This window comes from Bolinopsis microptera, chromosome 10 (assembly GCF_026151205.1).
Source record: "Bolinopsis microptera isolate Bmic1 chromosome 10, MBARI_Bmic_1.0, whole genome shotgun sequence".
Classification (NCBI taxonomy): Eukaryota; Metazoa; Ctenophora; class Tentaculata; order Lobata; family Bolinopsidae; genus Bolinopsis; species Bolinopsis microptera.
The window spans coordinates 11,645,841-11,665,658 of record NC_087081.1 but is presented as its reverse complement, the minus strand read 5'-3'; the positions used below and the strand labels follow the sequence as shown (position 1 = coordinate 11,665,658).

Here is a 19,818-nt window from a genome sequence, read left to right as displayed (position 1 = left end):
TTTAATTTTAACACCTGAAGCACTTCCCACGTATAATATATATAAATATATGAATAAACACACTATGCACAAATTCAAATTGTTAACGGGTGATACTCGTAAAATATCTGTTCCATATATTGGACCGTCGACGAGTCCAACTCGGCGCGCGTCCTGGTAGGTTGTAAACCTACAATCAAATTGTAGACCGTTAGACTCAAAATTGTTACTGTTAGAGTATATAATGTAATGATGTTAGCATGATACTTTGAAGTCTTCAATAGTTACTCTAATAGCAGGGCATATAATGTATAAGTTTAGTGTGCACTTCGTTGTATATGATTTCTGACCACATGGTCCTTCGTTAGGTCATTTTGACCCAAAATCGTTTAGGTAAGCAATTTGTATCGCTAAAGACATCCCTACAGGGCCAGGGCACATTTTCTAAATAACCCTCAGTCGCGTAAATGGGATTTTTGTATTTTGGTTTAAAAAGTACTTTACCAAAATACTTTTACTTGGTATCTGGTTCATAATTTGTCCCTTGTTAATGGACTAGCCCAGTGCGCGCTACTTTGTAGCACTTGCCTCGGACGGTGCGCGCTACTTCGAAGAAATTTAGACGAGTAACATCTTAATTGACGATGTCAATTCATCGCAGCTCGGCGCGGCACAGTAGCCAGTAGCTTGTAGGTTTACAACCTACCAGGACGCGTGCCGAGTTGGACTCGTCGACGGTATCCGTATATGCAATATGGAACAGATATTTTACGAGTATCACCCGTTAACCAGTAGCGCATCTCGCCGATCTGTGAGAAGCCTCATTAAGTGCGCGGCGCGGCACAGTAACGGCTAACGCATCGCGCTACAAGTAACATCCGTCAAGGGCAATTTACATCGAGCGTGCTAAATTGCACTCTACAGTTGATATTCGAAAAGACCCCCGACAGTTGAAACTGCAGCTTGAATCGATGTATTTTCGGACACTGATTCCGAATCACGTACCCCTTGTATCACGTGGTGACCCCCACGGTCGCTTCACTATAGTGTAGAGTTTCGACGATACAGAGGGAGCCGCGCACTCGTGCGCGGCGGCTCATACAACGTATGGCAACGTACCCCCATGCACCATGACATTTGTATCACGTCGTGACTCCCACGGTCGTCGTGACCCCCACGGTCGTTTCACTACGGTGGAGTAGAGTTTCTTTTATCACGTCGTGAACCCCACGGTCGTTTCACTTTGTATCACGTTGCGACCCCCACAGTCGTTTCACTATGGTCCTGACGATACATGGAGCCGCGCACTCGTGCGCGGCGGGTCATACAATGTATAGCAAGAGTTTCTACGATACAGGGGGAGCTGTGCAATCGTGCGCGGCGTGTCATACAACGTTGAACGTATGACAATTTTTTTGTAGGTTTACAACCTACCAGGACGCGCGCCGAGTTGGACTCGTCGACGGAACAGATATTTTACGAGTATCACCCGTTAACAATTTTTAGTGCTAATTTCGGCCAGCACAAAATTCTTGAAACAAATGCGTATTGAGTAAGCTTCCCTAGATCCAATTCTAACGAAAATCGCAGTTAGCTTACTCATAGACTTACAAGGAAAGTGTCCGAAAATTCAAATGTCAAAGCATATCTTGACCATTGCTAATGGTTTGGCCCGGCGCGCGCTACTTCGTAGCACTTGCCGAAGAAATTTAGAAGAGTAACATCCTTCAAAGCATATCCAATCTTGTAGCGTGAATATGCACTACTATACTGTATACTGGGTCGCGCGCGCATCCAATAATGCTTCTCGCAACCATGCAGATCAGCGAGATACGAAGGATTGACATCGTGAATCAAATCCAATCATCAGACATTGGACATATGTCACAGCTAAAAGCAGCGTATTTTGCCCCATTTTCATCACTTTAAGTGTATCAACTTCGATATCCACCAAATTTTTCGGACAGTCGTGAAAACTCTATTGGAAGATCGTCACAAATTATCAGAATGATCTCCTTCAAGGAACCGAAGATATGACAGAATAATACGGTAAAAATCAACGAATTTCGTCAAATTACGCGACTTTTACCATTTAACCTATTATAGCTCCAAAAAACCGCGCACCATCAATTATGGCACATAGGCGAAACTCACTGATCATTCCAAAAAGGTATAACAAATTTGGTACTGTAAAAATTCTGTCTCTAGAAAACAATGGTACCAAAATTTTGTAAATCCGAGAAAGTTTATTTTTTATTGTGCACTCACTACGGACAGGGGGGGTGGGGGTCTGAAAATCGGCGGTTTTGGCGCACTCACTACGGACAGGGGGGGGGGGGGTCTGAAAATCGGCGGTTTTGGCGGACGTCCCAAGTAATGGCCCCTTATAGAATAAATTCTTCATATATTACATGTTACAGAAAACAAAGTAAACTCATTTATGATTAATTTTTAAATGTTTACACTGTAAAATTAAAATATACTCATTACTCGGTATAATATAATGAAAGCGTAAACACTAAACATGTGATTAATTCTTTAAATAATCTGGCTCGTATCATTTATCATCCAAACAAACAACAGGTTGGATAAAATTTTTGTTAAATTTCAAATCCAGATTTAAACAATAAATAGCATTAAAAAACAATAAATAATCGTTCAGAACGATAAAATTCGCAATATAATAAAATGTTCCAATTCAATCGACCGTCATTACATAGTACATACATCTAAAAATATGAAAACAAATGAAATTCGATGAATGCCTAAAATTCTGATATTTAATATTCAAACAAATCAATAAAAGAATACGAATAGTCTCACTCTCATATCAGGAGTGTAAAAACAAAAAACATCTCAATATGAATATCAGTAAAACCTGATTTTCAAAATAAAGGGGTGAAAATAAATTCGATCAAGGAAATCCTTTAAAAGATGTAACTATTATGTATTATCCAGACCGAATTGTTATGCCAAACTCACGGAAGGTTCTAATGTTCGGGCTAGGAGACGTCCACATTGATTAGAAATCTAGACAATAGAGAAGGCGACAGCCACCATAATCAATACCACTGTAATTATACTTGGTCTTGACTGGGCAGAACTGTTTTCAGGGCCTGTTGTCGTATGATGAGTTCCGAGAGAGTTATCGGAGCTGTTTGAATGAGGTGTCGTCGGAGACGATACATGTCTAGTAGCCCTAGTAGCTTGGAGGGGGGACTGGGGGGTAGCTGTTTTAGAGCTTTTCTGAGATTCAGTGATGGTACTGGAATTGGTAGGGATGGTACTGTTATTGCCCGTCGTTGATTCAGGTTGTCTGGTGTAGTTCTCGTTATTAGGCGATTCGTCAGCCAATATCTTGAGTACCTCTTCATGTATTCCTTCTTGTTCCCTAGCCATCTCTGTAACTTCCTGCGTTGTATCTGTCTCATCCTCCTCCGAATCTTCAGCGGGTTCATCATCTCCCGTTAACGCATCTGGGTAAGTAATCTGTTATGAAATCACTTGTAACTAGTTATTAGCCTGATTTTTGATGAAAACTTAACAAATTTAAATTAAATTACCCCCCCCCCCCCACCCCAGTACAGCTGCCGCCTGCCTACCACGATTTATAGAGGCACTTCGACTCTGAAGTTTCTGCAGCTTTCTTGGACTCATACCACTCAAGAAAACACTGTGGCTAGCAGGCACATTGTCCAATCTTGTTGTGTTGTATCTTGTTGTTATCTCTTTAACTGAACGTTTAGGGAGCCATCTTCTGTTTCTTCCTTGTTTCTTTGTGGTGTCCTGGTTCTGTTGGCTAGAGAGAGTTGAGTTGCTGCCACGGCTTTTGTTAAGTTTCCTACACTTGGACATCTCCTGACGAGTTGGTAGCTTGATCTGGCGTTGCCCTGTAAGTGGAGTCGTGGTAAACTAACTACTCTGACAAATATTGTAACATTCTGTCAGGATATAGCCAGTATTTGTGCTGTGAACATTTAAAAAAAAACTGATTTCTGGCTAATGAAAATGTAAACTGAAAATATTGACACTTATCAGCAGCGAACTCACGGTTTGCACGTTCTAAGTCAGATCTTTTCTTTGGGAGTGGGTATTTTGAGATCTCCAGTTTCACATTTGCTAAAGTTGTCTGACCAAGAGAAGTATTTAGTAAGTTTGTGCACTCCGGAGCCAGCTGACAACTGAAAATTCCCAGTGTGAATGTCAACATGAACTCTTCAACCATCAACAGTAAAACGTTTTAGCTTTCTGCTTTGGAAATTTAATTATCTCACCAAGAAGCGGTTAATTTATTGATAAATAACAATTTTTCAATAAAACAATTATTTTTAAATAAAAATTAAGACAGATAAGATGACGTACCCGCCGTCCTGAATCAGGAACATTCTCTCCACAGTAGGGTAGAGCCAGTAAGCGTAAGAACTGGGGGAAGTGTAGTGATCGTCAGGGAGATTCTTCTCAGCACATTCGTCTAGCTCGATACAATTTCTGCAGTTTTGGTTACAGTTAGGTATTATATCCTTGTTTGCATTTATAAGAGCATATCAATTATCAAGTTTTTAAGGAGATTTCGATTCTATAGCTAAATTTTGTGTTTCAACTCTTGAAATGAAGTAAAACAATTAATAGATATGTAGACAAACTCTATGAATTCTTGTCATATTGATTATTATATATACTTATACGAATTCATTGATTTTGTCTACATTTCTTTTGTTTTCCAGCATTTCAAGAGTTGATACACAAAATTTAGTCATATAATCCGAATCTCCTAGATTTAAGTTCCCCCCTCCCCTTCATATTAACTTAAAAACCAAACTCACAAATAGTCAGCAACAGATGTGCACAGTTCTCCGTTATCGCTCATCCTCAACTTTCTGTACCAAGAGTCGTACTGGGTGACGGAAAGGTCCCAAAGACCACTTGTCATGACACAAGCCTGCCCGCACTCACTCATATCCCACCGGTAGGAGGTCAGTTGGATCAACTCTCCGATCTTACGGAATCTGGGAAGAGTTCTTGGGTTAGTTTATTGAGAATTTATCGATACCTTGATAAATTATCGTTCATATCCATAATAGCTGATGTAATACTGATAGTGAGCGGGCTGATTTATTCAGTACATCAATATTAGTTCTGGATCTATTTTCCACGAATCTGACTACACTCTACGTCACAATTTTTGCCATCTCTTTATGACGCATAAATTTAAAGTAAATTTAGCTAAAGAAAAGTGAAAGCTTCCGGTATAAGAAGTGATGAATCCCAGCCCCATCCCAGGTTTCTTTGTGGATTTTACGTTTTTCTAGATAATTTGGTTAAAATTCGACGGAATTTATTTTCGTCTTTAATGACAGAGAGTAAATGAATATAACTGAAAGTAAATGATTGTAACTGAAAGTAAATGATCGTGACGGAGTAAATGACTTTAACTGGAAGTAAATCATGGCCAGTTTCTGTGTTATGAAAAGAAAAAGATTGGTCGGTCAAGTTTCAAGCTGCCAATATAACGCAATTACGCGTCAGCCCCGCCGAAAGAACACACCCACCTGGCTGTTCTTCGTGTTCTAGCATTTACTTTAGACGGAGCAAAACTTGATGAGATGATAAAAAGGCCGGTGTTGAGTGGCCACGTGGTCCCACTCTCTCCCGACCCTCAAGGTCCATCAGATTTAGAACTGTAAATGCTCACTATAGAGCTTTGTGGCAGTTTAAGTTGTCAATAGGTGTCTAGCTCAACCATTTCTCTTATCGAACTGTTAGGGACGTCACTGCTGCTAAACCATTAAGGGGACATACACCAAAAGCTTTTTTGCCCTGGCCTTGCTGTTAACGTCATATTAAGAAAGTATACATAAAAACAATAAGTTTTGATACATTAACAAGAATTTCGCCGCGGTTAAACCAAGCACGATCAATTTTCCCGGCCCTACGATGTACTTGTACCATTAATTCTTTTGAGTGTGACTGGAAAAAAAGTGCAACATATTTACATACTATGTTTTTATAAATGAGTGGGATTCGTGCATGGTAAACATTTACGATTTATTTGACCAATGTACTAGCGCCGCGCATCAACAATAAATGAATCCAGAAAATTGCGGAAAATAACTTTGCGAAGGAGGAACTTCACTGTAATTAATTAACACATGGCTAGCGTCGCGCGCAGCATAACAGACGCTTCCTATACACATAATTATATTTTTTTTAATTAAATAAATATTTGTTTTATTATAGGGGAGTGGTCTATATTGCGAAGGAGCAGACTTTTGTCGTCAACGTAGGACCGTCGGGCCACCTCATATATCCAAACCCAATTACTTATTCCCTACGATCTTTTTGCCTTCGGCAAGAGCAGGAAAAAAATTATTTTTGAGAGCACGCACTTTCGAAAAAATAAATATTTTCTTTTTCGAAAGTTTTGGAAATTTTGAGAAGTCTGTCACTGTAATACCGATATTTCGGTCATTTTAAAAGTCTTTTGGCTGATTTTGTTACTGAAGATTACTTACAATCCGTACAAGAAACCCCTGAAAGGATTATATAATTTAACAATAAATGACGAAGTTACAGACCAAACAAGGTCGAAAAATAAAAATTGAAATTTTTGCCTACTTCTGAAGTTGTACATTTCACCAATCACCCGGGTCAGCAGATATCGCTTCAAAAATTCTTGTGAGTGTAGCTGATGATCATATCAAACTTTTTGGAGTAGGATTTCTCTCAGATTTTAGTTTTAAAGGTATGAAATCTCGTTTTACTGGTAGCGCCAATTTTAGCTACATAAAGTGAAAAACAACAGTCTATATCTTTAATCTTTATATAATTTGTTTGCCACTATAATACCAATTTTGGTGTCATTTTTAGAGGTATTGGGCCAATTGTTTTACTGAAACTTCAGTTTAACTCCTAAAAGAACCTCCTAAAAAGATTAGTTGATCGAAATAAAGATGACGGAGTTGAAGCAAAAAGCGTAAAACCTACTATTTATTGTTACTAAAACAATAGCATATAATATAAGCACTTCAATACTCAATACTCAATATATTACATTGCAGCAGCCGACCGCAATACAGAACAGTTTTAAGTTCAACGTACAATTTTTATTTTTACATTTTATTGTTACATGTTATTGTTACTAAAACTTAATATTTATTTTACTAAAACAATAGCATTATAAAGCATATAATACTAGCATCTCAATACTCAATACTCAATATATTACATTGCAGCAGCCGACCGCAATACAGAACAGTTTTAAGTTCAACGTATAATTTTTATTTTTACAATATTTGTTACGAAACCTACTATTTATTGTTACTAAAACAATAGCATATAATATAAGCATTAAGCATCTTAATACTCAACACTCAATATATTACATTACAGCAGCCGACCGCAGTATAGAACCTTTTTAAGTTCAAACATTTATCATCAAATTTACTTACTTAGTTTTATCATTTGTTGCTACTATATACTAGCGGGTTCAAAGGACAATAGACGGCGCGGAACTTATTGACATTTTGATCTTAGAAAAATATTTTAATACTCTTCTATTAAGTTGTCATCTCAATAAAGTTGTACTATTAAGGGGGCATACTCCAAATCTGTCCAACCCAAATGACCTCATAGGCAGTTCAATGACCATCTAACGCACCGTTTCCACATTAAAAAAATCATTTTGAGAATACCCATTTTTGTAATCGAGCATTTCCTGGTTAGAGTGGAATTTTCGGAAAAACACAATTTGTTTCGTGGAGAGGCTATAAGTTAATCATTTCTTGCGGTATCGGGTTTAAATTTTGCTCGCCGTCTATTCACATCTATTTCAAGGTGTGTGTAAAATCTTGATATCGTATCTAAAAAGGCTGGTGTGTTATAAATTTGTAAAGTCAAAAAATTGAAATTGTCCTTTTCAGACTTATTTTAACCAAAAAGTCAGTCAGGGAAGATCTGGTTGATTTGATGGTTGACATGAACTTGTTCTCTGAATTCTGGCGCAGTTTTTAATGCCCTCAAAAATGTTTTTACTCATTTATCTTCAGATCTATTGGACTTCAAAGCCAAACAACAAATTTAGGCACATTTTTCTTTTTCATATTTACTGATTTTTCTAAAGTTCTGATTTTTTTGAAGGGCGAAAAATAACCGCAACTAGCACATTTATATATGAGTTATGAACAACAAAATACCCTAAAATGCTTCCCTTTGAAGTTATGGGAGAAAATGTGATTTTTTGGCTTTGCAGATAAAAAATCACATTTTCTCCCATAACTTCAAAGGGAAGCATTTTAGGGTGTTTTGTTCTTCATAACTCATATATAAATGCGCTAGTTGCGGTTATTTTGCGCCCTTCAAAAAGTCACTAGCACATTCCTATCAAAATTTTAGAAAAATCAGTAAATATGAAAAACGAAAAATGTGCCTCAATTTGTTGTTTGGCTTTGAAGTCCAATAGATCTGAAGATAAATGAGTAAAAACATTTTTGAGGGCATCAAAAACTGCGCCAGAACAAGTTCATGTCAACCATCAAATCAATCCGATCTTCCCTGACTGACTTTTTGGTTAAAATAAGTCTGAAAAAGACAATTTCAACTTTTTGACTGTTTTTAACTTTAAAAATTTATAACACACCAGCCTTTTTAGATACGATATCAAGATTTTACACACACCTTGAAATAGATGTGAATAGACGGCGAGCAAAATTTAAACCCGATACCGCAAGAAATGATTAACTTATAGCCTCTCCACGAAACAAGTTGTGTTTTTCCGAAAATTCCACTCTAACCAGGAAATGCTCGATTACAAAAATGGGTATTCTCAAAATAATTTTTTAAATGTGGAAACGGTGCGTTAGATGGTCATTGAACTGCCTATGAGGTCATTTGAGTTGGACGGCACAAACCCCTGTTTTGGTGTATACCCCCTTAAGTAATCAATATTTTGGCAATTTTTACCCCCCCCCCCTCCGTAATCAACCGTTATCAAGACCGAACTCTCCCCCCCCCCCCCCTATATTACGTAATCAAGGTTTGACCCCCCTCCCCGTAATCAAGACCCAACCCCCCTCCTATATTACGTAATTAAGATTAGTAATCGCAAAACACTTACTAAACGAAAATTGGTTCAAAAAACGAAAATTTTGATTACATAATTAACGAAAATTGTCCAATTCTTTTCTGCAAATATCAGTGTACTAAATTGTGTGAGTCCTATATAATAATGTTTCTTCCCGGTACTCCTAGTGAAAATTACCTGCGTGAACCGAGCATTCCACTTTTGAAAGGTTATTAAAATAGAGTATTCACATACCTTATTTGGACGAACATTAAATGATCGGACGTAATTATGAACGGACATTAATATGAACGCTAGAAGGCATTCAAAACCATCAAAAATCCGAATTTTTTTCATTTTTTATTTCAGCAAATGATTTTTAAATCCATTTTTATACAGTAAGTAAGAATAGCAGTCGTTAAGCAGTAAGAATGTTAAAATATGTATGTGTCTAATGTCACATATCATCTTCATCAAATGGGTTTTCGTGCATGAAATAGTCCATGCTTAAAGCATCAGTGATTTCTAGCTTTATGGAAACCTTTTTTTCTATCAAACTACCCTGGTCCTGCATTTCAGTGTTAACTTTTACAAGCCATTCGGCGTGAAGTGGTTTTATCTTAGACAACTTAAGGTTGGGGGGGGGGGGTCCAACCCGATCATTTCCGATCATTCCGATCCCGATTTTGGCCTCATCAACCCTCATATCGGAAAAATCGGGAAAATTTAAATCTTTCCTCTGAGGTTTCTAGGCGATATAGGTAGCTATTTCTGTACTTAAATATGACAAGAAATCGATTGGTGGTGGTCCCAGAACCCCAAAATGGTTTCTAGTTCCAAACAAGAATCGTTTCCGTCCGAAAAACAACACACTGTCGTATCAACTCTTGTTTGACAGAAACATCCACCCCGGTCCACAATTGAAAGAGGTACGGTTGGTAATAACAATCGTAACAAATAGGGAACGCTTTAGTAACTTTTGATTTAAATTGTCTCCACAATTTGTAACAGGCTATCTGCAGAAATGGGTAGCACGATTAATGACCATTGACCATGGTCCTTTCTCAAACTTCCAATCCTCAGTTAGATACAAAGAATAGTCTACACAATTTTAAATAACATTAAAAGAGATGAAAATCATTTTATTCATCAAAATCTTTATTTATCATGTAATAACTTTTCCATAGTACTGAAGAGTAAAACTCTGTTAAACAAAAAAATTCTCGAGCACATTTTGAGTCACCCGAGTCAGTAACAGTAACATGTCAATATGTTACAGACTCAAATGAGTTTAAAAACATTTTAGTTACAATAAATTGTGTAAACTGATGAGGAGGAGGAGGAGGAGGACTGAAGAAGAGGAGGACTGAGGAGGAGGAGGAGGAGAAGGAGGAAGACTGACGAGGAGGAGGACTGACGAGGAGGAGAAGGACCGAGAAGGACAGAGGAGGAGGAGGAGGACTGAAGAGGAGGAGGACTAAAGAGGAGAGGGAGGACTGAGGAAGAGGAGCAGGATCGGTGAGGAGGAAGAGGAGGACTGAGGACGGGGAGGAGGAGGACTAAGAGAACGCGAGGGCTAAGGACGACGAGGACTGAGGACGAGGACGAGAGCGAGGACGAGGACTGAGGAGGAGGACTGATAAGAAGGAGAAGGAGGAGGAGTAGGAGGACTGAGGATGAGGAGGAGGAGAAGGAGGATTGGGGGAGGACTGAGGAGTAGGAAGAGGACTGAGGAGGAGGACTGAGGACTGAGGAGAAGGAGCACTGAGGAGGACAGAGGAGGACCAGGACGAGGACTAGGAGGATGAGGACGAGGACTAAGGACGAGGACTGGGAGGATGAGGACGAGGACTAAGGACGATGAGGATGAGGACGATGACTAAGGACGAGGAGGAGGACGACTGAGGAGGAGGACTGATTAGGAGGAGAAGGAAGAGGAGAAGGAGGAGGAGGGTGAGGAGGAGAACTGAAGAGGAGGAGGAGGAGAAGGAGGAAGACTGAGGAGAAAGAGGAGGACTGGGGAGGACTGAGGAGGAGGAGGACTGAAGAGGAGAGGGAGGACTGAGGAAGAGGAGCAGCTGATTGGTGAGGAGGAGGAGGACTAAGGACGAGGAGGACTGAGGAGGAGGACGAGTGCGAGGACGAGGAGGAAGACTGAGGAGGAGGACTGATAAGAAGGAGAAGGACGAGGACTAAGGAGGAAGACGAGAGCGAGGACGAGGAGGAGGACTGAGGAAGAGGACTGATAAGAAGGAGAAGGAGGAGGAGGAGGACTGAGGAGGAGGATAAGGATAAGGGGGGCTGGGGGAGGACTGAGGAAGAGGAGGACTTGGGGAGGACTGAGGAGGAGGATGACTGGGGGAGGACTGAGTAGGATGATGAGGAGGAGGACTGAGGATGAGGAGGAGGAGAAAGAGGACCGGGGGAGGACTGATGAGGAGGAGGACTGGGGAAGGACTGAGGAGGAGGAGGACTTATGAGTAGGAGGAGAATGAGGAGAAGGAGAAGGAGGACTGAGGAGGAGGAGGAATAGGAGGAAGACTGAGGAGTAGGACTGAGGAGGAGGAAGAGGACTAAGGAGGATCAGGAGGATCAGGAGGAGGCTGAGGAGGAAGAGGACTGATGAGGAGGAGAAGGAGGAGCAGGACTGAGGAGGAAGACTGAGGAGGATGAGGACGAGGGCTAAAGAAGAGGACTGATTAGGAGGAGAAGGAAGAGGAAAAGGAGGAGGAGAAGGAGGAGGACTGAGGAGGAGGAGGATAAGGAGGAGAATGAGGAGGAGGAGGAGGAGGAGGATAAGGAGAAGATTGAGGAGGAGGAGGATGACTCAGGAGGAGGACTCAGAAGGTGGAGGAAAAGGACTCAGGAGGACTCAGGAGGAGGACTGAAGAGGAGGAGGAGGACTGATGAGGAGGAGGAGGACGAGGACGAGGACTAAGGACGAGGACGACTAGTGTAGGACTGAGGATGAGGACTGATGAAGAGAAGGAGGAGGAGGACTGAGGAGGACGATGAGGAGGAGACTGAGGAGGAGGAGGAGGACTGTTGAGGAGGAGGAGGAGGATGATGAGGAGGAGGACTGAGGAGGAAGACTGAGGAGGACGAGGACGAGGACTAAGGACGAGGAGGAGGACTGATTAGGAGAAGAAGAAAGCGAAGAAGGAGGAGGAGGATGAGGCTAGGAGGAGGAGAAGGAGGAGAATGAGGAGGAGGACTGGGGAGGACTGAGGAGGAGGATAAGTAGGAGGAGGACTAAGGATGAGGATGAGGACGAGGACGATTATGAGGAGGACAGAGAATGACGACTGATGAGGAGGAGAAGGAGGAGGAGGAGGACTGGGGAGGACTGAGGAGGAAGAGGAGGATGACTGAGGAGGAGGATGAGGAGGAGGACTCAGAAGGAGGACTCAGGAGGTGGAGGAGGATGAGGAGGAGGACTCAGGAGGAGGAGGACTCAGGAGGACTGATGGGGAGGAGAAGGAGGAGGAGGATGAGGAGGAGAAATGTTAATGAGGAGGAGGAGGAGGAGAAGGAGAAAGAGGAGGACTGGGAGTAGGTGTGAGGAGGAGGGGACTGAGGAGCAGGGTGAGGAGGACTGAGGAGAAGGACGAGGACGAGGAGTCAGGAAGAGGACTGAAGAGAACTGAGGAGGAGAAGGACTTAGGAGGAGGAGGAAGACTTAGGAGGAGGAGGAGGACTGATGAGAAGGAGGAGGAAGACTAGGGAGGAGGAGGAAGACATGTAAATGTTTTGTCTGTTTTTGTCCGTTTTTGTTCGCCCTACTTTTTGTCCGTTTTGAAAATATAGGGTACTGAACGGACACAACACATGATCTCCCAGCCAAGCATGTGTTACGATACAAATGTACTTGACTTTACATTTAAGGTGCAGTGTACTAGTGATATTATGGTATGTTTAAAGACCGGACCACAAAATATAACCCGGTACCTAGTGTTGTACTAATACATAATAACAAGTAACAGGGATAAAATTAATGAGCAGAAACAATCGATCTCACGTCAAAAGGCCAAAGCACTCGGGTCTGGGAGTACATGACAACTCCAACTAGTAGTGAGCATACTAGCGCCCCTGCAGTGGAAAAACACATAAAACATACTATTGGAATAGCCAATTGGTTCGTTTTCTCATAACAATATAGCATATGTAGGGGTTATGGTTGAATTATATCACTTCTGAGAGGTTTTAGAGATCGATTCTGTAAATTTCTCAATTTTCCGATTTTTCCGATTTTTCCGATTCCGATTTTGGCCTCATCAACCCTCATATCGGACATCGGGTTGGACCCCCCCCAAGGTTAACCTTAATCACGATAATTTATCAAGGTATCGATAAATTCTCAATAAACTAACCCAAGAACTCTTCAATAGGTGTCTAGCTCAACCATTTCTCTTCTCGAACTGTTAGGGACGTCGATGCTGCTAAACCATAATAAAGGATCGGGCATTAAACATTTTTCAACGAGTAAGTAAGTCAGTCAGATCGCAGCAATATGAAGAGTTTCCTACTGATCTGTCAGTTCATCTGTTTAACTGAGGCTATCTCAAACTTGGAAATGAAACAGCTGAAAGGAATACAAAACCTGATGAAGAATCTCCACAACGGCGTCTTCACGACTTGCAACATCGTTTTCTTCTCTGATTTGGTGGACTTTAACACGGCACAGGAGAACTGCAGAAAGTTTGACGTTGGGACAGGATCTACGGAAGGAAACCTCGCCACTGTTAACACTGATAAGAAGAACGAAGATCTAAAGATGCTGCTGAGTATGACGTACCCAAGGGAAGAGCAGCCGAAAAGTGACTGGGCAGACACGAAGTGGGTGTGGTCAGGATTGAGGAAAACGAGGGATAATGTTGGAGAAGGATCCAAAGAAATGGTTTATGAAGCTACGGAGTGGCAGTGGGCTGACGGGTCAACGCCTGGTGACTTTGCGAGATGGTTACCAGGACAACCAGATCAAAATAGCCTGAAGAAGGGAAAGAAAGGTTGCACTGAAGATCCTAAATGTTACCAGAACCAGATGAGAATTAACCATGACGGAAACTGGGACGACACATTCAAGTTCAAGAAACACCCTTATGCTTGTGACTACCAAGGCAAATACATTCTCTCATCAGAGAAGAAAAGTTGGGAGGATGCCAAAACAGCATGCGATGACGCAGGACTGCAGCTGGCTAAAATCAGAACAGATGAAGAGCTGAATGAAATTATGTCAGCAATACAATACTTCCTGGGCTCTGGAGACGAATCCTGGTCGAAATGGGATGCTAACAATTGGTTGTGGTTGGGAGGAAACGACATCAAAAAAGAGAAAAAATGGATGTGGGTGGATGGAGAGAAGATTGAGTGGAACATTCCTTGGGAAAAGAAAGCTGGGAATGATAATTCTAAGAAGAAGATGAAAGAAGGACAAGATGCCATGTCCCTTTCCAGATGGGGCACTATTGACGACTCCTTCAGACTTGGGATCTTCAGACCATTTGCTTGTCAATGTCCAGGCTCTTAGACTGAGTGTAAAATATAATGAAAAGGTCCATGAAGTTCACAATAGACTAAGAGTTCTGAAAATATTTTTGCTCAATATTTGAATCTATTAGTTGCTGTTATTCTAATTGCATTTACATAATTTGTTTAAATTGTACGCTCAGCAGTTTTTCTGTTGATGGCAAGGTTGGGAAATAAATATTAATCCTGCCTGACAAACAGTTTTTTGTGTGACTTAAAAAGAAGTAAACCGATAGTCAAAACTAAAAAATTGCCAAAACATAGCTGTTGCAAATTTAAGTTTAATTTCGATTAAGTAACAATACCCGACCAGCATTAATCAAACTCTTAAAATCAAAAGTTTCAGCGAAAAGTGAAAACTTAATTCTCAGAAGAAATAAATGCGAGAAGAACAAAACGAAATGCTGGCACCATAATTTGTATCTCGGATATTCATTCGGCAAAATCATCCTTTCATCAAATCCAACAAAATTTTCCACAACAATTTCACCAAAATGTTCAGGATAAGTCTCAGATTTTACAGCCTTACAACGAACCAGCAGTAAAGCAAATCTCAAAATCCAGCAACAGAATCAATCCCGAATTCCTGGTTGTACCTCAGAAGATCCATTGAGCGGGCCCTGAGGTTGGAGTCTCCCAGCTCTGAGGGAGTACTGGTTAGCTTTGGCTGCCCCTCTGACCCGTTCCAGAGTTTTTCCCGTCACCAGACAAAGCGGCAACACACACGAGTAGAGATGAGGCAAGATAATCAGAACAAAGTCCAGGGTGAGCTTGTAAGGAGAACGGAGTCTCAGGATGGGATCAGGATTAATGCTCAGAACCAGATTTACAACTAGAGAAGGGAGGTAACAGGCGAAGTACGCGTACGTGCTCAACGAGGTTACTAACAGAGCTCCTTTCTTCATCGTTTTAACTTCCTGGCTTGTTGAGACCGATCTCCTGAAGAAAAAGTAAAGAACGCAGTAGGTACAGGCCAGAAAGAGGTTGACCATGAGAGTGATCATGATCAGCAGAGATGTAACGTAGTTTAACATCTCTCTGACCATGAATGGGGAGCAGCCAGTGGATTTCGGAGGACCAATGTACCCGAAACGTATCGTGTCCGTTACGATCGATAGGATCGACAGAAGGATGGAGGTTATGACGATCCCAGAGATGATTTTTAGGATGTGTTTTCTTTTAGCGTAGTTCTTGTATCGTCTGGGTCTTAGTGCAGCAGTGATCCGGAAGAGACAGATCGTGGAGAGGATGAGTGACGAGCTAAAGAAAATAGTAACCCGCGTTGCTCCTAGAACGTCACAGCCGACTTGAGGAATCCTTTTCCACAGTAAGACCCCCTCGGTTACTGCGATGAGCAGGTCAAGCAGACAAAATATATGAACTGCACCAAACAGCAGGAACATGGGCTGCTTGTCTTTAGCGATGATTATGAACGATGTAAGGGCCCGGCAGTTTAGAGGGATAAAGATTGAAGCCAAGACACCAAGGATAGCAGACATAATGATTAAGATGAAGAACACGGTGGGGGATATACTTTTATCCCCATTTTTGTAGATCACTGCGCTGGTCTTATTGTCGGGATAATAGATCTCAGTAACCGCGACCGTTGGGATAAAGATGACCCCAAAGTCCTGAGGAGACTTCTGAGGAGTGGGATCTATAATACTAATAGACAAATTGTGGCCCACAGGTAGTGGAGTGGAATCTATAATACTAATAGGCACATTAGGTAGAAACAATGTAGGACGAACGAAATTGGTGGTATCGTTACTCGAAGCTTCATCATCTTGATCTAACGATTCGATATGTCCACAGATGACGTACATGTTGTTTGTGAGCATTTGAAGGTTCATGATGATGCAGAGAGTGTTGAAAATTGCAGCCATCACGAAATTATTTCTTAGGAATAGAATTTCAATTAAAATGTCAGGGTACAACAATAACGTTATACACGAATTATTCAGTAAATCTTGGTAAGCTACAAATGAACTTGGTAAAACTATTTTAACTTTCGCTGCATAGCTTGAAGTCGCTACATATAATTATAAGGTGGGTAGAGCAACTTATAAAATAAAATACAAATGTTTCTAAAATCAGACGAACAAAGCCTCTGGGACTGGTATAGTAAGGGTGCTAAGGTAGCATTTTTTAAAAACAATCAAGTGACCTGGAAAGAATAAATTTAATTGGGTCGGTGCGTGGGGCACTCGTCTCTAACAGAGGTGATAGATTCGGACTTACTTGCGAACCAATCATACCTTTTTAACCGTTTATAAAGATTTGAAATATAAATAAATAGAGTGTCAGGTAGAAATCACCTAGTATAAAGGGTTGCGTGTGGGCAGTTACTGAAGTTTAAATGAGGAGCTGCCCATTGCAGCTAAGTCTTGGGCGAAGAAAGTATGGTACATACTACCTTAACCGTCACTGGCCAAATGAATAAGTTAAACTTCGGCTTCCTGTAATTGGCCGGTTACACTTGTGTAACAGTGTGACTGTTGGAATACTCCGAAGTAATTAAAGGGGGGGGGGGGGTGACATGTCTCCAATGTCTCCAATGTCTTTTGTCTTTTTTGAAAAGATAGGGTGCAGAGACATGTCCTGGAGACATTGGAGACATTGGAGACACAGCTTTTGGAGACATTGGAGACATTGGGGACATTGGAGACAAAGCTTTTGGAGACATTGGAGACATTGGAGACACTGGAGACGTAGATGTGTGATTGGAGAAGGAGGAGGATCTAGGAGGAGGATGACCCAGGAGGAGGACTAAGGAGGAGAAGGAGGAGGATGAGGACTCAGGAGGAGGACTCAGGAAGAGGACTGAGAAGGAGGAGGACTGAGGAGTACTGAGGAGGATGGCTGTGGAAGATGGCTGTGGAGGATGGCTGAGGAGGATGGCTGAGGAGGATGACTGAGGAGGACCTAGGAGGAGGAGGACCCAGGAGGAGGAGGACCCAGGAGGAGGACTCAGGAGGATGAAGAGGAGGACTCAGGAAGAGGACTCAGGAGGACAGACAAGGAGGAAAACTGAGGAGTACTGAGGAGGATGACTGAGAAGGATGACTGATAGGGAGGAGGAGGAGAAGAAGGACTGAGGAGAAGGAGAAGGAGGAAGACCTAGGAGGATGAGGACCCAGGAGGAGGACTCAGGAGGAAGAGGAGGAGGAGGACTCAGGAGGACTGAGAAGGAGGAGGACTGAGGAGTACTGAGGAGGATGGCTGAGGAGGATGGCTGTGGAAGATGGCTGTGGAGGATGGCTGAGGAGGATGGCTGAGGAGGATGACTGAGGAGGACCTAGGAGGAGGAGGACCCAGGAGGAGGAGGACCCAGGAGGAGGACTCAGGAGGATGAAGAGGAGGACTCAGGAAGAGGACTCAGGAGGACAGACAAGGAGGAAAACTGAGGAGTACTGAGGAGGATGACTGAGAAGGATGACTGATAGGGAGGAGGAGGAGAAGAAGGACTGAGGAGAAGGAGAAGGAGGAAGACCTAGGAGGATGAGGACCCAGGAGGAGGACTCAGGAGGAAGAGGAGGAGGAGGACTCAGAAGGACTGAAAAGGAAGAGGACTGAGGAGAACTGAGGAGGAGGAGGACTGAATAGGAGGAGGAGGAGGGGGACTGGGGGAGGACTGAGGATGAAGAAGACTGACGAGAAGGATGAGGAGGAGGACTGAGGAAGAGGACTGAGGAGGATGAAGAGGAGGAAGACCTAGGAGGAGGACTCAGGAAGAGGACTGAGGAGGACATAGAAGGAGGAGGACTGAGGAGGACTGAGGAGTACTGAGGAGGATGGCTGAATAGGATGACTGAGGAGGATGACTGAGAGGGAGGAGGAGGAGAAGAAGGACTGAGGAGAAGGAGAAGGAGAAGGACCTAGGAAGATGAGGACCCAGGAGGAGGACTCAAGAGGAAGAGGAGGAGGAGGACTCAGGAGGACTGAGGAGGAGGAGGAGGACTGAATAGGAGGAGGAGGAGGAGGAGGAGGGGGACTGGGGAGGACTGAGGATGAAGAAGACTGACGAGAAGGATGAGGAGGAGGACTGAGGACTGAGAAGGATGAAGAGGAGGAAGACCAGGAGGAGGAGGACTGAGGAGGAGGATGAGGACTGAGGAGGACTGAGGAGGATGGCTGAGGAGAATTGCTGAGGAGGATGATTGAGAGGGAGGAGGAGGAGGAGGAGGAGGAAGAGGACTGAGGAGGAGGAGTAGGACTGAGGAGGAGAAGGAGGAGGACCTAGGAGGAGGAGGACCCAGAAGGAGGACTCAGGAGGAGGAGAACTCAGGAAGAGGACTGAGGAAGACTGAGAAGGAGGAGGACTGAGGAGTACTGAAGAGGATGACTGACGAGGATCAGGAGGAGCAGGATGAGAAGGACTGAGGAGGAGAAGGAGAAGGTGGAGGAACTAGGAGGAGGATGAACCAGGAGGAGAAGAAGGACTGAGGAGAAGGAGAAGGAGAAGGACCTAGGAAGATGAGGACCCAGGAGGAGGGACTCAAGAGGAAGAGGAGGAGTAGGACTCAGGAGGACTGAGGAGGAGGAGGACTGAATAGGAGGAGGAGGAGGAGGAGGAGGAGGAGGGGGACTGGGGAGGACTGAGGATGAAGAAGACTGACGAGAAGGATGAGGAGGAGGACTGAGGACTGAGAAGGATGAAGAGGAGAAAGACCAGGAGGAGGAGGACTGAGGAGGAGGATGAGGACTGAGGAGGACTGAGGAGGATGGCTGAGGATAATTGCTGAGGAGGATGATTGAGAGGGAGGAGGAGGAGGAGGAGGAGGAAGAGGACTGAGGAGGAGGAGTAGGACTGAGGAGGAGAAGGAGGAGGACCTAGGAGGAGGAGGAGGACCCAGAAGGAGGACTCAGGAGGAGGAGAACTCAGGAAGAGGACTGAGGAAGACTGAGAAGGAGGAGGACTGAGGAGTACTGAAGAGGATGACTGACGAGGATCAGGAGGAGCAGGATGAGAAGGACTGAGGAGGAGAAGGAGAAGGTGGAGGAACTAGGAGGAGGATGAACCAGGAGGAGGACTCAGGAGGAAGAGGAGGAGGACTCAGGAGGAGGACTTAGGAGGAATGAGAAGGAGGAGGACTGAATAGGAGGAGGAGGAAGACTGAATAGGAGGAGGAGGAGGGGGACTGGGGAGGACTGAGGAGGAGGACTGACGAGAAGGATGAGGAGGAGGACTGAGGACTGAGGAGGAAGAGGAGGAGGATGAAGAGGACCCAGGAGGAGGAGGACTGAAGAGGAGG

At 43.1% G+C, this 19,818-nt stretch overlaps 2 protein-coding genes across 2 annotated transcripts in view; one reads left to right on the top strand and one right to left on the bottom strand.

The window, feature by feature from the left end:
- Window positions 1-2,416: 2,416 nt before the first annotated feature.
- Window positions 2,417-19,818, bottom strand: part of LOC134821747 (uncharacterized) — a 43,018-nt gene continuing 25,616 nt past the window's right edge. Inside the window, exons 13-17 of the mRNA XM_063832492.1 lie at window positions 4,803-4,985; window positions 4,342-4,467; window positions 4,030-4,160; window positions 3,582-3,869; window positions 2,417-3,455 (exon numbers count right to left, since the gene is read on the bottom strand). Of these exons, the coding sequence (XP_063688562.1) occupies window positions 3,010-3,455; window positions 3,582-3,869; window positions 4,030-4,160; window positions 4,342-4,467; window positions 4,803-4,985 (1,174 nt within the window). The 3' untranslated portion in view covers window positions 2,417-3,009. The remainder of the gene's footprint in view (window positions 3,456-3,581; window positions 3,870-4,029; window positions 4,161-4,341; window positions 4,468-4,802; window positions 4,986-19,818) is intronic.
- On the top strand, window positions 13,425-14,701 carry LOC134821932 (macrophage mannose receptor 1-like). The gene has a single exon (XM_063832760.1). It carries the CDS (start codon window positions 13,548-13,550, stop codon window positions 14,562-14,564), a length of 1,017 nt encoding a protein of 338 aa, XP_063688830.1. The 5' UTR covers window positions 13,425-13,547; the 3' UTR covers window positions 14,565-14,701.

Excerpts from the sequence above, each read along its gene's own strand:
- LOC134821932 (XM_063832760.1), top strand. The coding sequence starts at position 13,548 with ATGAAGAGTTTCCTACTGATCTGTCAGTTCATCTGTTTAACTGAGGCT.